The sequence below is a fragment of the Grammomys surdaster genome, unplaced genomic scaffold, assembly GCF_004785775.1.
Source record: "Grammomys surdaster isolate TR1022 unplaced genomic scaffold, NIH_TR_1.0 196, whole genome shotgun sequence".
Lineage (NCBI taxonomy): Eukaryota > Metazoa > Chordata > Mammalia > Rodentia > Muridae > Grammomys > Grammomys surdaster.
Window position 1 is genome coordinate 330,699 of NW_021604641.1, and position 17,590 is coordinate 348,288.

The 17,590-nt window shown below is 35.5% G+C and overlaps 1 protein-coding gene across 3 annotated transcripts in view; it reads left to right on the plus strand.

Moving 5' to 3' along the window:
* Positions 1 to 17,590, plus strand: part of Kcnt2 (potassium sodium-activated channel subfamily T member 2) — a 345,424-nt gene that overhangs the window by 224,775 nt on the left and 103,059 nt on the right. For all 3 annotated transcript variants that reach the window (XM_028769952.1, XM_028769953.1, XM_028769954.1), the window contains exon 14: positions 4,651 to 4,759. In XM_028769952.1, coding sequence (XP_028625785.1) covers positions 4,651 to 4,759 — 109 coding nt within the window. The remainder of the gene's footprint in view (positions 1 to 4,650; positions 4,760 to 17,590) is intronic.

Sequence of the window (17,590 nt, forward strand, 5' to 3'; positions counted from 1 at the left end):
TATATATATATATATATATATATATATATATATATATATATATATATGTTATGCATTAGGTGATTCTGAAACAGAATGACAAGTGGAGAGTGTTGAGGAAGAGAGAATGGGAGAAGGAATATGAGGAGAGGCAGCCTAAATTAATGACAATTTGAGTAAATGTATGGAAACCTAATTTAGTACACACTTCCTAAATTATATACATATATGAAGGTGATCTAAATGAAATAGCCAAATAAAGGAGATATGGGGGATATAGAGTCCCAGTTGGGCATCTCTTGTCACCAAATAAAGCTTTCAGTACTAAGACTGTGTTACATTTAATTGAGATAGCCAAGGAAGCCCCATGGGAAATCTGAAACAACCCAGGATGTTCCCAAACTGTATGTTACACTCTGCATGATGTTAAGGCCCACTGCTGAAGACAACACTTTCATAATCAACACTTTCATAAATCAGAGTCAAGTTGGTGCCTACATAGAGTCTTTCCCCCTACATCTTACTGTCATTGGTATAGGAAAGTACTTTGCAAGCTACCGAAGCAGAAACAAACACCAAGTCAGCTATAAAACTGATCTATAATGGTGTCTTGCTTGTGATATATGCTAGTGTGATGGTGGCATAAAGCTTGTGAGAGGAACTAACAAATATCTGAATTAACTTAAATCTCACTGTAAGAGATGGAACCCATATCAACACTGCTTGGGTAACCAGGATTCTCAGACTAGATTGCCCAGAGGCCTAGGATAAAAACCAAATACTGCTGTTAGAAATATTTTATAGGAGCATCAAATGACTCCTAATGACATTCTGCTATACTCATTAATTAGTGGCTTACTCAGTTATTATCAGATAAGCTTCCTCCTGCAGCAGATGGGAACAAATAGAGCCCCACAGCCAGATATTACTCAGAGAGTGAGAGACTTTGGAACACTCAGCCCTAAATGGGATGTGTCCATCAAATCCTTCCCCTCCCGGCCTAGGAAACTCTGTTAGAGAAAGAGGAAAGAGTTTGAGAGCCCGAGGGGATGAGGACATCAAGTAAACAAAGCCCTCTAAATCAACAAGACTGATGACATATGAACTCTCAGTGGGTGACTTTATGAACACAGGCCATGCATGGATCTGAACCAAATGGGGGTCTTAGAACTGACTAGGGAAGTGGACATATGCCTCTTCCCTAAACCAAAGGCAATCCATCAGACTCTAACTGGTAAATACTTGGTGTTTGAGATTTTTTCCTATTTCTGTTCTACAGATACCAGTAGGTGTGAAATATTGACATTCTAATGCCTGAAAAGGAACATTGGATTCTGCTGCTTGACCCTTAGGGAATCTCAGAGTGACTAAAACCTTACTAAACAATGGGTACAAATGCTCAAAGAGAATGACTGAAGAAGTGGAACCAACAATCTGACTATCATACAGCATTTGGATATAAGGGTCAGAGAGTAGAATAATAGGATGATGTCAGTGTCTTTTTAATTTAATTTAATTTAATTTTTTTACATAGGAATCTTTCATGGTTCATCATTAAGTATGTTACCTATACTTTTTTCATTAAAAGAAATAATAAAATACTTAATGTACAAAGAGGGCACAAAGACCAATTATGGCTAACCGAATAAGGTTCTCATTGTTCAACAAGAAAAGCCAAAATCTTCAGAGTGAAGTTTTTTTCAGCAGTGCTGAGGGTCAGATCCTTGGCTTTGTTAATATTAGGGTAGAACTCCACTATTTAACCTTTTTAAACATATTATACATAGTTTACTAGAAGCATCAGCTTGGTGCTAAATATTTCAGAATCTTGAGGTGCATTAAGGCTTTAAAGATGAGGTCTATGGATAGTGTCAACTTTATTTTGGAGACTGTCCTTTGTGGGTTGAGTTTTAACACATTGTTACACTTGTAAATCAATATTATTATCGAATTGGATATTCTATCATTACAATTTAAATGTGTCTACTATCCTCAGGGATTAAAGATATATTTTGCCCATGAATGTTCATTTTACTTCTTATCTAACAGAGAATTAATAATAGATATATGCTTTCCTCATCTAAGGAACTGATTTTAATTATAGCTTGTATTATTAGTAGTAGTAGTATGTGGAAGTATTAGTAGTAATACTAGCAGTAAGAGTTGTAGTATCATTATTATTTTACTGTGTGGAAGCAACCATTTGTTAAAAGACATTTATGCAATATACCTATAGATGAAGGTTAAGGGAAAACTTTGGGGAGCATGTCCTCTCTCTTTATCTTTACATGGGTTCTAGGATCAGTCTGAAGGGTTTTTTTTTTGGCTTTTTTTGATAAACAATGTGAACCTTATTCAGTTATCCATAACTGGCCTTTGTGCCTTCTTTGTACAATAAGTATTTTATCACTTCTTTTAATGAAAAGGTATGGGTAACATACTCATTGATGAACCATGAATAGTTCCTATGTAAGTGTTGAATAAAATAAATAAGAAAATATAATATCAACAGGGATGCTTTGACCAATAACCATGCCAGAAATAGATGTTGACATTAGTAGTAAATAGTGATTGAAAATCTCGAAGTAATATCAGTGAGTTACATGCTATAATAAAAGTAATAAAGTCTTTTAATTTACATGCCGGTTTTTTTTCCTGTAAATAATTCAGCATATGATACTGAGGCTATAGAAACCATGGATTTTTTTCAAGTGGAGGCAAATTCACTTTAATCCAGAAGGCTGATGGTGCTGCAGACCTTTATCTAAGCAAGAGTCATGTGCGGATTCTAATATAATACTTTAGTGTAGTAAAAAAACAAATAGTACAGCGTTTGAAAACAATAGCCTCTGTCATAAATTACCTCACAGCCATTCTGTCCAAAGTTCTGATAATTATTGAGCAAAGAAAGCCACAATATGTTACTTTCAACTACTTAAAGGCAAACGTAATGAGACGTTTTCAAAGTGTCACTGATGCAACACGTTTTTCAAGTTCTTCTATTTGAAAAAAATATGGTTTATGCCTCTTACTGAAAATTAATAAATACATGTGGTGGTGCATATGGTAATTGAGTTTCCAAATTTTCTGTTACAGTTTGGATTTTTAAAGTCCTGTCTTATGTTATGAAGTGTATATATTTTTCTCAGATCATATGTTGCGAGTGTTAGTTTGAAATCAGGGACCCCTATGCATTGCTAAAATGTGAGCTTAAAGCAACTGTGTTCTGCCTTTAACAGCTTTGTTGCTTTTCTCTCACAGATTAGACATGCACATTGAAAAATTATTTTGAGAAATATTGAGAGGGTGGTTTAAATACACTGTTCTTTTGCAAAAATTCTGTACAAATCTCAGCATTCAAATTGGAGATAGAATCTGCTCTCTTTTTGCAAAACACTAAATATCATTGCTATGTACTTTTAAAGTCTTCTTCAACTTGCATTTCAACATACTGGTAATCTGAAAGGAGAAGAGAGGAAGTGAGAAAGGGGCTAAAGGGAAGGAAATGGGTTTCAAAAAGAGAAATTTTGTAGGATATATTTCACTTTTAGACTAAATCATGAATTATAGCCAGTACAACCTTTCTCACATGAAATGTAACAAAGAGAAATGAAGTCAAATTTTACACAAAATTAAGAAATGAGCACTTCCTTCACTTAGACAACAACATTAACAGAAAGGCACCTTATTAACATTTATAGCAGAACAACTGCTGTATCATTTCTGAAGTCAACCATTGTTTTCTCTGCCTATTTTTCACAGTGTTTATTTATTTTTTTATAGTTTTACATCTCATTAACAACTTTAAGCTTCCTTTCCTTCCTTTAGCCAACTTTACTATTTCTTGTGTAAAAATGTATATATTTTGTAGTTGTTTACTGGGCTCTTAATTTCTAATACCAGTGTTGAACCCTTGGTATGGGATTGGTTGCCTTTAGATTAACAATAGTTTATTTCCCTTTCTAAACACTGATCTACATAGAAAATAATATAACTGTCATATTAGGCCATCACTCCCATATGGTAACAATATACTCTGGCTAAGCAGCTTTGTCCCCTGCAGATGTGGCTGTCACTTTTCCTCTGTCCTCCTTTCTCACACTCTTTTTCTTTTATGTCACTGAGTTTTAGGTACCCCTTGCTATGATTCCTAGCTGGACCCTATCAACTTTTGAGTTTAGGACCTTTAGTTTATTGACAGTGTACTTTTTATTTTGATTGATTTTAATATTAATTTTTCAAGATTGTCACTGTGGCTCTGAAAGTATAAGACGTGTTACTTCTGTTAGTCAGATAGCCTACTGTATATTATGAAATATTTTGAAGGTTAATGCTTTGTGATCCTCTGAAATATTTTCCAGAATCTGTTTCAAAGCAGTCACTGCTCTACTTGCATGAGCAGTTTCTGCCTTTACCAGAGTTCCCCATTGTGTTAGGAAAGAATTAGAATTCAATCTTCATGGCCCCCAGCTCAGACATGAACTCATTTTCTGGCACTCTGTCTTACCATATAAATTTCTGGGGATAGCACTGTACCTGTAAAAATGACCCTAAAATAAGTAAGCTTTTACTGAGCCTTCTGCAGTTTCAATCATTGTTTTAATTATCATATTTAAACATATTACCCTCAAAAGGTAAATTATTCTAATTTACCTATTTTATTTCAAACAGATCATGTTGTTTGTGAAGAAGAGTTTAAATACGCCATGTTAGCTTTAAACTGTATATGCCCAGCAACATCTACACTCATTACACTACTGGTTCATACCTCTAGAGGGCAGTAAGTATATTTTTTTTTCTTAAGCTAAATGGTAGTTGTGATTTAGAGCTGCAGTAAGCAAAGATATACAACTAGGTATGTGCCTACATTTGGTTTTGTTTACTTTATCAACATTGGAAACATATGGACTTACTAAGAGGCCCAAGAGACAAATAGTTATGTTCTTACTTGTTATTGTTATAGTTCATTAATCTTGATATAATAATTATGATCTACATTCTAATTTTCAACATCATTTTCATGATTAATTTTTTCAATAAATAAAACTTTACCAAAAGAACTCCATGAGTAGTAAGGTCTTAAATAAAATTTATATTAAATGCTTTATGATGCAAATGACCACAACTTTTGTGGTTTTCTCGCACTTAATATTTATATATAATGAAGTAAACACGATTATGGGCATTTCAAGGTATATGAGAGAAGGCAATGTCATTAGAAAATGTGATATTCTTTTGCATATTTTTATCATTTCATATATACAAAATTTGTTTTGATTTGCATGAAGTAAAAACATTGGAGGAGTGAATATACTGCTTTAATTTTAGAACACAAATGTTGCATTGTGATGTATCTTGCTTCATATTACTTCATACTCCAGCCAAAGTGATGAGTGTCTAGTTAACTTCTGCCATGTGCTTTTGCTCAAGGTGTTTGCTTGTTTACTTGTCTTTGTTTTTCATAAGTTAAATAGTTGTTATTTAAATGAGCTACTAAAGCAAATAGATTCAGAATGAGTAAATTTTTTTTCATAGACTTTATGGTAGATAGGAGTCACTAATATAAAAACAGTAAGTACCCAGTGGTATTTTAAAGGAGGCTTCACTATCTTTTCTCTAATTGCATTTTGGTTCTGCTTAGATGATAAAGATTCCTTCAGGAACAATTTTCACAAATTCTTAATAGAAATATTTCTATTCTGCACATTTATGTGTGTTTAATCTCTGCAGCAGATGAAGTAAAGAGAACATGAGCTGAGTAGTTTGTTTTGAAGATATATACCAGTTTGATCAAATTAAAGTTCAGAAAAATCATTTGAACCGAGTAATGTTTAATTTTGAGCATTTTGATACAGTCATATTATCTGCAATCAGCATTTGTTTAATTAGAGCAGACCTATTAACAATTTCCCTGAATCCTCTCAGCCCTGACCAGCTATCTAATTTAGTCCTGTTTCTGGTGGTTTGCCAATGCTAGACCCTTCCATGTGCCATATGTGGCTGGACTGGGTTGCATAATTTTAGAATTACATTTTCAAAGTCCAACTATACTATGACACACAATGACCAGTATTCTTACATTTGAGATGATCCTAGCACAAGAGAATCCATATTTCACTGTTCTATTTAACCAAGGATCAGCATACAGGTTATTTCTAATACTATGAAAGACGCTGCTGTTGTCTCTGTATTATGCCTTTATTCATTTGGAGTTTATTAAATCTAAGAGTAGAATTATTAGATCATATGACCACTATGTGTATAATTTTTTGGATGCTCTTAGAAGATTTATAGATAATGTTATTTTGAATTTATCTGCTCCTTATCAGTGTTCCAATTTGATCCAAGTTTCGTCAGTACTTAATCTTCCCCTTTGCTCCCACCTATCGTAGTTGGGTGTGACGACACCTCATTGTATCTTTGGATTGCATTTACTCATGGATAATTATATTCTGCATAATATTGTATCCTTTTGGTGTATAATAAAAATATAACTGCATATGTCCTTCAGGAAAGAATTTATGCGTAATGGACAGATTACTATAGGAGAGAAATATTCAAGATAAATAGAATATGGAAAAACATCATAAAATTTTGCTTAAAAGCATTTACTACATTAATTTAACTTGTGAGCATGGTGCAGGTTTGTATTGAACTTGGGTTGTCAGGCTTGGAAACAACTTCCTATACCCACTAAAGCATCTTACTGCCCCTTGTGGCTGGTACTTTCCTGAATATTATTAGTTCATATGTTAAAAAGAATGGAAGCACTGTTATAAGAATACTATATCTTACTTTGTTAATGCTTATACTTTTATTAAAGTAAATACACAATTGCCAAAGGATCAAATTTAAAAATCTTTCATGAGGCAAATACCTTTTCTGGAGGAAAAGATATCTATAATAATGGAAGATTGAAAAATACTAGATTAAAAGTTTGTTTTTAACCTCTTTTCTTGTCTTTTTACTTGAGATAATTTAGGATTGCCCAAAAAAGAAAAGCTGCAAAAAATAGCATAAGCAGTTCCACACACTATTCTTAGTGCTGTAGTCACATACTTTGTGTAGCTAGAGTGTACTTCTCAAATGAGGGCTTAGCAATGCCATAATGATGTCATCCAGGTTATCTGCCTTATTTGAATTGTCTACTAATATTATCTTCTTTTGTCCTCTCAAAATATCCTGCCATATTTTCTATAGTTATGACTTTCTTCCTCTCACATTCTTCTAATCTGTAACACTTCCAATCAGTATAATCACATGATTTTTATGGATGACAGATAGATAGATAGAGATAGGCATAGATATATAACTGTATATGTCTGTTAGAATATATAATATGGAATTTTCCACAGTTTATCAAGAGACCCTAGAAGCAATGACATCGTGCTAGGAAGAACTTTAGCCTTCTTCTTCAATATTGTTCTGACACAAAGGGAATGGATATTGGGGTTATTTTTTCCATTAATTTATTTATTCATTTTGCATCTCAATCACTGCCTTCTTCTTGATTCCCCTTCAAATAGTCCCTCCCCTCTTCTTTTCCCCTATTCCTGTGAGAAGGTGTGTCCCCCAATGTGTATCCCACAACCCTGGAGCATCAAGTCTCTGCAAGGTTAGGCTCATCTTCTCCCACTGAGGCCAAACAAGGCATCCCAGTTAGGGGAATGGATTCCATATACAGGCAACAACTTTTGGTAAGGCCTGTGATCCAAATGTTGGGGAACTGACATGAAGACTGAGCTGCACATCTGTTACATATGTGCTGGGGATCTGGTTCTAGCCTGTGTATGCTCTATGATTGGTGGCTCAGTCTCTGAGAGCTCGCAAGGGTCCAGGTGAGTTGACTCTGTTGATCTTCTTGTCGAATTGTAATCCCCTTTGAGGCCCTTTGTCCTTAACTCTTCAGTAAGCATAGACAAGGTCCAATGTTTGGCTGTGAGTCTCAGCATCTGTTTTACTTAACTGCTGAATAGAGGCTCTCAGAGGATAGTTATGCTAGATTCCTGTCTGCAAGGATAACAGAGTATCACTAATAGTGCCAAGGATTGGTGCTTGCTCATGGGATGGGTCTCAAGTTTAGCCAGATATTGGCTGGCCATTCTCTGTCTTTGCTCCATCTTTGTCCCTGCATTTCTTGTAGACAGAACAGATTTTGGGTTTTGTGGGTTGGTTGGTGTCCTGATCCCTCCACTGGAGATTCTGCTTGGCTAAAGGAGGTGGCCTCTTCATGTTCCTTATCACCATTTTTATGAGTTTTGGCAATGGTGACCTACAGCAACTTCTTGGGAACCTCTTCATTCCAGTTTTCTGGCATATCCTAGAGATGCCCCTCGCACGACCCCTACCAGCTGCAAATTTCTATTCATTCACTTGACCTCTGGGCCTGTCTCTGTCTCTCACAGCTGATCTTGAACATACACCCCATTCCCTTTCTCATCCCCCCCCACCCAGTTCTCTTCCTCCCTACGATTATTTTATACACGCTTCTAAGTGAAATTCAAGCATCCTTTCTTGACCTTCTTTCTTGTTTAGCTTCTTTGGACCTGTGCAGTTCCATGGGTATCCTGTAGTTTATGTCTAATATCCACTTATAAGTGGGGATATCTTAATTAAGGACTGTGGTAGAAAAAAATAGAATGTGAGCCTAGCAACTCTGATTACAGAAAACAAAGACTTGTTTTGTGTAAGATGTCAAGAAAATGGCACAAGGTCCAAACTAATAGTGTCTCTAATGATGCTAAAAAATAAGTAACAGAATTATTTTAACATGTGAAATAAAACAAATACCAGGAGTCCTCATGGAAACATATGAAAAATTTAAAAGATAAATGAAACATGAAACTTTCTTTCTAAGCAACTCCAATATTAAGTTTAGAAGGAATGATACTATGAACCTGCAATAAGAAAATATGTAAATATTGCCCTTCTGACAAAGTGTGCTAATGACGAGATGAAAATTAGAGAAGAATCAGAACAACTCCGTTCTTGACATCCCTTTCCCAGATATTTATTAGCTGCAATTTAAAACTTGTAATTTTAGAGGAAAACCCTGACAAACATACCCCTAAGCAAGGCAATACTAGAAAAGGTCTCAAGAAAAAAGGCCTAAAATATATCACAGACCTTCACAGGATGCATGATGGGCCCATCTTAGTTTCTTTAGTTTTTCTGCAACCATTTTCCTCTTATGAGTAAACAGAAAAAAATGCATAGAGATCATGAACACAACTCCTGGCTGATAGACTTAAAAATGTCACAGTAGTAGACAAAAAGAAGACTGATGATTTATATTTAATCTCTTGGTGCAGGCTAATTTGGAAGGGTTTTGAATCTGTGTTGTCTGGGAGAGTTCACTCAGAAAAATCTTTCAGAAAGTATTCATTTGTATAAAACAAACACTAAAGCAATTAGAGGCAAAGATGCTTGCTATGCCCTACTGTTGGGAGACTCTGTGCTACATAGGTGGGAGAGGGCAAAGCATGCAGCTTTTCTCTACACAGGAAGTAGGTTAATGACCTCAAGAGAGACTTTTTCCATAAGCCAACTTCTGTCCATATTACTCAAGCACCCACACATTCACTATGTTCAAATACCCATGAGAAAAAAGGAAAATCTAGTGTTTTGACTCCAGGAAAAGGGCCAAGGAAACCCACCAGAGAGTGAAGGAAAGAAAGAGGGAAATGAGAAATGTAGAAAATGAGTGAGCAGCCTGATCTTTTCCTGAGCTTGTTGCAGAGAGCCCAGGGAATCAGCTGCCATGTGGGTGGAAGAGAAAGTTTCTCAAAAGTAATAGGGATTATAATTACCATCCTGGCTGCCAGAAAGGAAAGAGAGAAAAGGGTGGGAGATAATGTTCAAAGGGACTATCTTTAGCTCCATAGGAAGGTTCACACTCAAAACTGTGACACAAGACTACATTTTGAAATCTGGAAAATATAGTTCACTGTTTAGAATAGAGTACCAATGACAGCGAGGGGTACTGTGACTTAACTTTAAAGTCTTGCTCTCTGTCTCTCTCTCTGTGTCTCTGTCTCTCTGTTTCTGTCTCTCTCTGTCTCTCTGTCTTTCTGTCTCTGTCTTCTCTCTCTCTCTCTCTCTCTCTCTCTCTCTCTCTCTCTCTCTCTCTCTCTCACACACACACACACACACAGACACACACATACACACAAACCTTGAGTTTTGAGTATAGTTGGTTGTAGTATGTCAGCTAATCTAGATCAGCATATAAAATTTGAACTTTATTTGCTAGATATGTACCTAGGCTGCCAGAGTGCTTGCGTAGCATTCATGGACAACTGGGCTCTATCTACAGTACAATCACATTTCAAATGAACAAGGCTTTTATTGGTGCACATCTGTAATCCCAAAATTTGAATGGTAGATGTAGGAGGATCAATAGTTCATGGCCATCTGTAGCTGCATAATAACTTAGACTCTAACCTTGGCAACATGAGACCTTTTTTTCAAAAATGATAATGTGATATAGATTTAAAAATTATCTGATTCTCAAATCCCACCTATGCATTTTGATATGATTTTCCTGAGGGTTCCATCATGTGTCATCCTTCCAATGACTTTGCTTCACATCACTGCCAGCATGTTGAATTTCAGCTGCAACAAGGTAAAGAAATAAACCTTTTCAATGACCATGACTCATGATTAATTATCCACTCCTTCATTTTGACCTACTGGCCAGCTCAGGTAGAGTGTAGTTTTCTAGTATTCAACAGGAGTTCAGTAGCTAACACTTATTCTTAGGACTTAGTTTTATACTTAAAATCTCACAGAAGTTATTAATGACCTAAATGGGTCCAACATGCTTATTCAACTCTGATAAGCTGTTCTGTTGGCTTCCCTTACATGACCTTTAGGCCATAAATATAAAACTCATTTACAGGTCGAGGAGAGTTTATAAATAATTTTGATATCAATTTCTCTCTCTCTCTCTCTCTCTCTCTCTCTCTCTCTCTCTCTCTCTCTCTGTCTGTCTCTCTCCTTTTCTTGTGTGTGGAGTGTGTGTGTGTGTGTGTGTGTGTGTGTATTGTGATATCACTGGCCACTAAGTAATAATAGCAAAAAATGTTAATAAAATAATGCAACCAACTGGGGACTGTAAATAGAGGAAATTCATTTTCTCCAAGTCCTTGAAGCCAGAAGGCCTATTCAGTGCTCAGTTTCCTTGATTGCCTTTTGCTAGCTCCTCAGATGGTGTCTACTCAATGAGCCCACACCTCTGCTGTTTTTGTGTGCCCACGTTTCACCTTCTTCTAAGAACACATGTCAACTTGGATCAGGACTCATTGCAACAGTCCCAGTTTAATGAAAACACCTCCCCCAAGGCTTGATTGCCAAGTGCAGCCATGTCTTGGGCTACTAGAATTTGAGCCTAGGACATGTGGATTTAAGAGCGGGCACCATTTGGCTCATAACACAGTCAGGGGGTGTGAGTGTGGTGGGTTCTTTGGGATTCCATCCACAAACTATTCTTGTTTTCCAGTGTGTATCCAGTTCCAAGCACTCCCACAGAAATGTGATCCTTTGATCACAAAAGTTAAGGAACACAATATTTTCTGTTTGTGCCTGGTGGTTCTTTATCCATTTCTTTCATAACATAAAGAAATATTAAGTTTTGGTGGCACATACCTGAAATTCAGTTGCTTGGAGGCATAGGCAGGGTGATCTGGAACAGGGAACAACACTCCATATTACTGGGAATGCTAAAACCTGGACTACAAAAGGCTCTGTCACAAGACTAACAAATGAAAACAACTGCAACAGGAGCCTCAAGAGAGGAACTCTAAATGAAGAAAGGGGAAGTAATGTGCTCTTTAAACGTGCTGGAAATTTTCTTTTATATGGGTTAATGTATAATGAGAGTTTGCACAGAATGGCATTTTATTTTAAGTATCTATCAGTCCATGTGTTTACCTGGGAGGTTTTTTTAAGTACACTGACAAAGAATTTACTGGAGGCCTCCTGTGGAACACAGTTTGAGAAATCTGTACAGAGTAGTGGCCTTCCAGTCCTCTGCTTGGGGAGCCTCTAATAGTTTAGCATTCATCAACAAATGAGATTGAAGCATTTCCATTTTCTGTCTTTAAGACATTCTGTGCATGAGTCCTGGTTTATTTTTACCTCCTTATCTCCCATGGTTCCCTTGTGTATAACACTTTCTCCAAATAACATATCCTAAATATACCTTGTAGTGTCCGCCTTCTGTATCTTTTTAAAATGTGGTTCCCTATGCCTTAAATTCACTGCTTCTCCCTTCCTGGAAGATTTTATTATATTAAAGGTTCTTTCTCTTTATGGATATTTCTAAACTTCACAGTTTACTGTGATTTATTCTCTTTATAAACTTGCAATGAATTTTGTTATATTTGACCAATATATAAATATCATGACCTTTGTGCCCAGGTATTTACATTATTTCCTCTTAGGTTATAAAATAATTCAAGTAGATGTTTTACCTTACATATATTTCTGGAAAGTTTTTTCTATTTATTTATTTATTTATTTATTTATTTATTTATTTTCTACACTCCAGATTTTATCCCTCCCCTCTGATCCTGGACCACCCTTCAACTGTTCCATGTCCCATTTCTGAAAAGCTCTTTTATTTAATGTTCCTTTGGCATTAACTGGGTGAATGACAAGAAGGATATGCGTAATGGGATCCTATGAACCCTGGCTTCCAAGAATTTTGTGAACCTTACACATTTAACTTACTCCTTCCTGAAGTTTTTTTGAAAATGATCAAGAAATAATTAATCATATTTCATGATCAAGATATTAAAAGAGACGAGAGCTTTCCTTGGGTTTCTGAGAGGTGAAAAGTAAGCAATGTCGAGGAAAGTACCAGCCATGATATTTCAGATGATGCCAAAATAGGAGAAGTCAGGCCCCAGGAGGCTCTGGTTTTCAAGAATCCTAGAAAATGATAATAGTGACCTCCTTCTCTATAAAGACCTAAGAAAGAAACATTTCTCTTCTTCACTTCACCACTCACCCATTGCTTTAAAGTTATTTTTAATAGGAGTGTATCCCTTGAAATAATAAGATGGTAAGATTTTTCTTAGTATAGCTTTGTTTTTTTTTTTTTGGCATGTAGATGTGTGTGTGGGGGGAATCTGTGCCTGTGTGTATATGTTTGAATGTGTAGGCATGTGTATATGTGTGTGCATGTGTGTATGTGTGTGTGTTTGAGTAATACAAGTAGTCTATCTATCCATCCATTCATCCATTCATCCACCCATCATCATCTGTCTCTCTTCATCTGTGCATGGAGAGGGCAGAGATAAATGTCAGCTGTCTTTCTCTAGTCCTCTACATCTTTTTTACTTTTTACTTTGTCTTTTAATTCAATTTTGAAGTGTTTTTCATGAAAGAATTAGTAAGTTATAACCACCAAATTAAAAATGTTCATTTATTAAATGGTTATAAATATTTTTATGTGAAACTGCAAAAATTAAAACAATAACAAATGTAATCATTATTTTTATATTCATTGCTTTCTACAAGGATTCATTATTCATACCAATAGTTAATATGTATCAGACCACTCTGAATCTGTATCAGTTTGTGCCATAAAAGTAGATTTTTTATCTGAACCCATGAAAAGAGACTAAGAGAAAAGCATTATTATTTACTTAAATATGTTTAACAAGTAATGAGTTATGGACCAGAATTCAAGAAAATTTTTTCCAAAATTTTCTCTTTACTTCTACTCGAGGATGAATGTTGAATGTGGGCAGTCAGGATCTCATGAAAGGGAGTAGACAATGACTCTTGACTTCCAAATTTTCAAAGATTTCTATTTATATGCTCTAAACATTAAAACTTTATTTGTTTATACTTTTATTTAGCTTTGGGGTAAGATCTCCCACTAAACCTAGTGCTTTCTGACCTAAATTATCAGGTCAGGTATCTCAGTGGCATCCTAATGCTCTTGCAGTAAGCACTTTACCCACCGAGTCTTCCCAACCCCTAAAATATGGTTTTTATTTTACTTATTTGTTTTAAATGTCTGGAGTATATTTTCTGCAAAGCAATTTTGAATTGGGCCTTGGCCCTCAATAAAGAGAATACTTGGGAATCCTGGTACTCCTTAAATTAAATAGCCTGTTCCCTTCTGTTTCTGTGTGAACTGAGACCAGCCATTTTATCGATGTTCTTCAAAGAGAAATGGATCCTTTATTATCTCAATATCCAATACTCACAGGTTTAAAATACAATTTTTTATTTGCTGAATAACATCATATTGAATGTAGTTCTGCTAGTGTATCCATTTTGGACAGTGACCTCTATTTGAATAAAGATGATACATGAAGATAGGCTGGACTTGGGTTTTTTTATAGTCACAGTCAAATGAAAAACATATATATATATATATATATATATATATATATATATATATATATATATATATATGTGTGTGTGTGTGTGTGTGTGTGTGTGTGTTAGAAATAAAGAATGTTTTTCTTAGAAGATCATAACAAATAAATCCTGAAATTAAAAGAGCTCAAAATGAATATAATTATTACTATCATGATGATCAAAAAAGAAAAGATATGAAAAGAGAATTAATAAATGAAGAAAACTTGTTGAAATTAGAGGTGTTATTGCTAATATTAAGAATTTAATATTATAAAAGGTAATTCTTATATTAGTATTTTAAATACAAGTGCAGAGACATAGTATATGAAGACCTAACAGCACAGAAGATTAAAAAATTAAACGTAAGAAATTTTGAGGGAAGAAAAAATAAAGATTTTTAAATTGACATGGTCTGGTTAAATGCAAATATGATTAACAAATTTAAGAAAATTGCTGGTGGAGAAAACTTAGGAAAATATCACATATTCTTTCTCCTATAAGGACCTAGACTTGGAGTCTAAACAAACTAAGTTGTAATCAGTAAAGGGCTAACTGGAAAAAAGTGAGAGCAGGATATTGGGGAAGGAAGGAAGTTATAAAGTAACTAAATCAGTAGTCACTGACACAATCTCATTACCAATGGGACAAATCTGCTTATCTGTTAAAAATTCTTTGGTGGCTACCAAAATTTTTTTTCTTTATTTTAAATTTTGAAAGTTTGTCTGTTGGCTCTATAGTCAATCCATTAAAGTCTAAACATCAACCTTCAGTTGCCTTTCAGTTCACTGATCTTACTTTGAGGATGAAAGAGATGCAGAAAAATATAAATTGTTTCTAGAGGATTGTGATTGTCTTCTTAAATACTTTTTTCAATTCCTATCTCACAAAGGCAGTGCTCTGATTTGTGAACAGCATGGTATATAGCAGACTCTCAGCATTTTTAAACCTCTGAAGGCACTGGGAATTAAATCCAGGACCGCACCCATTCTCAGCAAGGACTCTACCATGGAACCAACCCTTTATATGTGGGCTTAGTATGTGCTGTAAATCTCTGCTAATGGACTTATTTTTATCAATAAATTTATGGTAAGATGAGTTTTCAAAATAAAGAACAAATTCAGTGACATCAAGAGGAGGCAGCAAAAGTCTTCCTAGCTACAGTTTATTTTTTGTTTTGTTATGTTTTTTTAAGACTGATACATAAAGAGAGTTGTCAAGACAAATCTTTTTTTTTTTTTTTTTTTTTTTTTTTTAGACAGGGTTTCTCTGTATAGCCCAGGCTGTCCTGGAACTCACTCTGTAGACCAGGCTGGCCTCGAACTCAGAAATCCACCTGCCACTGCCTCCCAAGTGCCAGGATTAAAGGCGTGAGCCACCACTGCCCGACTTAGTTATTTTTTTTTTTGCATAGAAATGAATAAACTTTATTGTGATTAGTCATTTTCAAGTTCATTTCTGGCCAAGTGAAGACTGTACATTCTTTTTTTTTTTTCTTTTTTTTTAATGCTTTTTTATAGCATGTTTTACAAGGGGAGGGGGTAAGAAGGGCAAGGTGGTGGAAAAGTACAAAATCTTCTTGGCCTGTGCCTTGAAACATGTCATGGTCTATAAGGTACTCTGCCTTGAATTATGATCTACCTGCTGTTCTAAAGAAGATATGGTACACTGCTTGAGTTATGGTCTCCCATAGTTATTTTTTAAAAGGGGAAAAAAAACCTATTAACCTTAAATAGGAACAATAGGAAATTCCAAATGTTCCTTTATCCCTAGATATCATGTTAATGGTTCTTGAGTGTAATTTTCCTGTAGAATTCATTATAGTGTGCTAATTGGAAGGTACAGACACGGCAGCAGAGCATCCATCCGTATTACAATAACTGAAGTGCTTGAACAGAAGCTGAACTGTTGGTATTTTGTAAGAGCACAGCTATGCTCTGAGACAATACAGACACAGTTCATTTAGACTCTAAATATATATTGATTCTGAAGTACAGATTTAAAATAGGAGATGTAAGGAAATGATGGCTGTGGGCTGTGATGTCCAGTTTCACTAAGACAAATTAATTTCTTTCCTTCACGTGCCAATTCTAAAACTATATAAAATCTTCTGCCCAAATTGTCAGAATTTATTTATTTTATTCTCTCAATAATTAACAGAAATTAAATGAGTGTCTCAAAACATCCACATTTAAAATACCATAGGAGAAATGAACTATAATATTGGTGAATTTTAGCCAACCTGTCAATTGTGGACATTCAACTTTTGATCACTTTAACACCTTACTGAGCTTAATCCCTTTAATTACAAGTTTTTTAGTATGTGAGAAAATTGCATTGCATAGCCTTTCTCGATTCCCTCCAATTTAAGCAATTGTATCTCATATGCAGTAAATACCAAACAGCTTTTTAGTTCCATCTAGTGGATAAGAAAATCAATTATCATTTTTCATATAGTGTCTGCCACATTTCTGGTCTTAGAATGCAGATTTCTGTTTTGGTGTCTGATAATATAAATAGCTGAAGTCCTGATTTCAAGCAGAAGTGCACATACAAATCTGAGCTGTATGGTCGTGTTTTGTTACTTAGTTCCTGTAGAAGTCTTACCAATCCTCATGACAGATTGAACACTATACATGTCATCAAGTCTGTCTGAGAACTAGTGTGATGTAACTCTATTTCTTCTATTCTCTACTCACCTCAGATAGGAAACTGGAGACAGACCAAAGTAAGAATGTCACCAAATTCAAACTTGCTTAAAGGGAGCTTTGGTTGGAGTTATAGGAGTGGGGGTGAGGGGATACTTATACAAGCAGAGCTGACTCACAGACAGATGCATCACCTAAAGCCCTGAAGCAGGGGTGACAGCTCACAAAAGCTGGCAGCATAGAATGCACAGCACAGGCTGCAAAATGCTCAACAAGCTTTGTGTGCCATTTCTTGGTGCCATATTTGGCCTGAGCTTCTTCCAGAAACAGGATTATTCTTTGTTTCTTTCTTTGTTCCTCCCTTCCCTTCCCTTCCCTTCCCTTCCCTTCCCTTCCCTTCCCTTCCCTTCCCTTCCCTTCCCTTCCCTTCCCTTCCCTTCCCTCTTTTTTCCCCTCCCCTCCCCTCCCTCCCCACTCTCTGCCTTTCTCTGTCTCTACTCCCTCAACTCCTCTCCCATGCCCTAAATAAACTCTGTTCTATATTATACTGTCTTGTGGCTGGTATCTCAGGGGGAAGGGACGCCTTA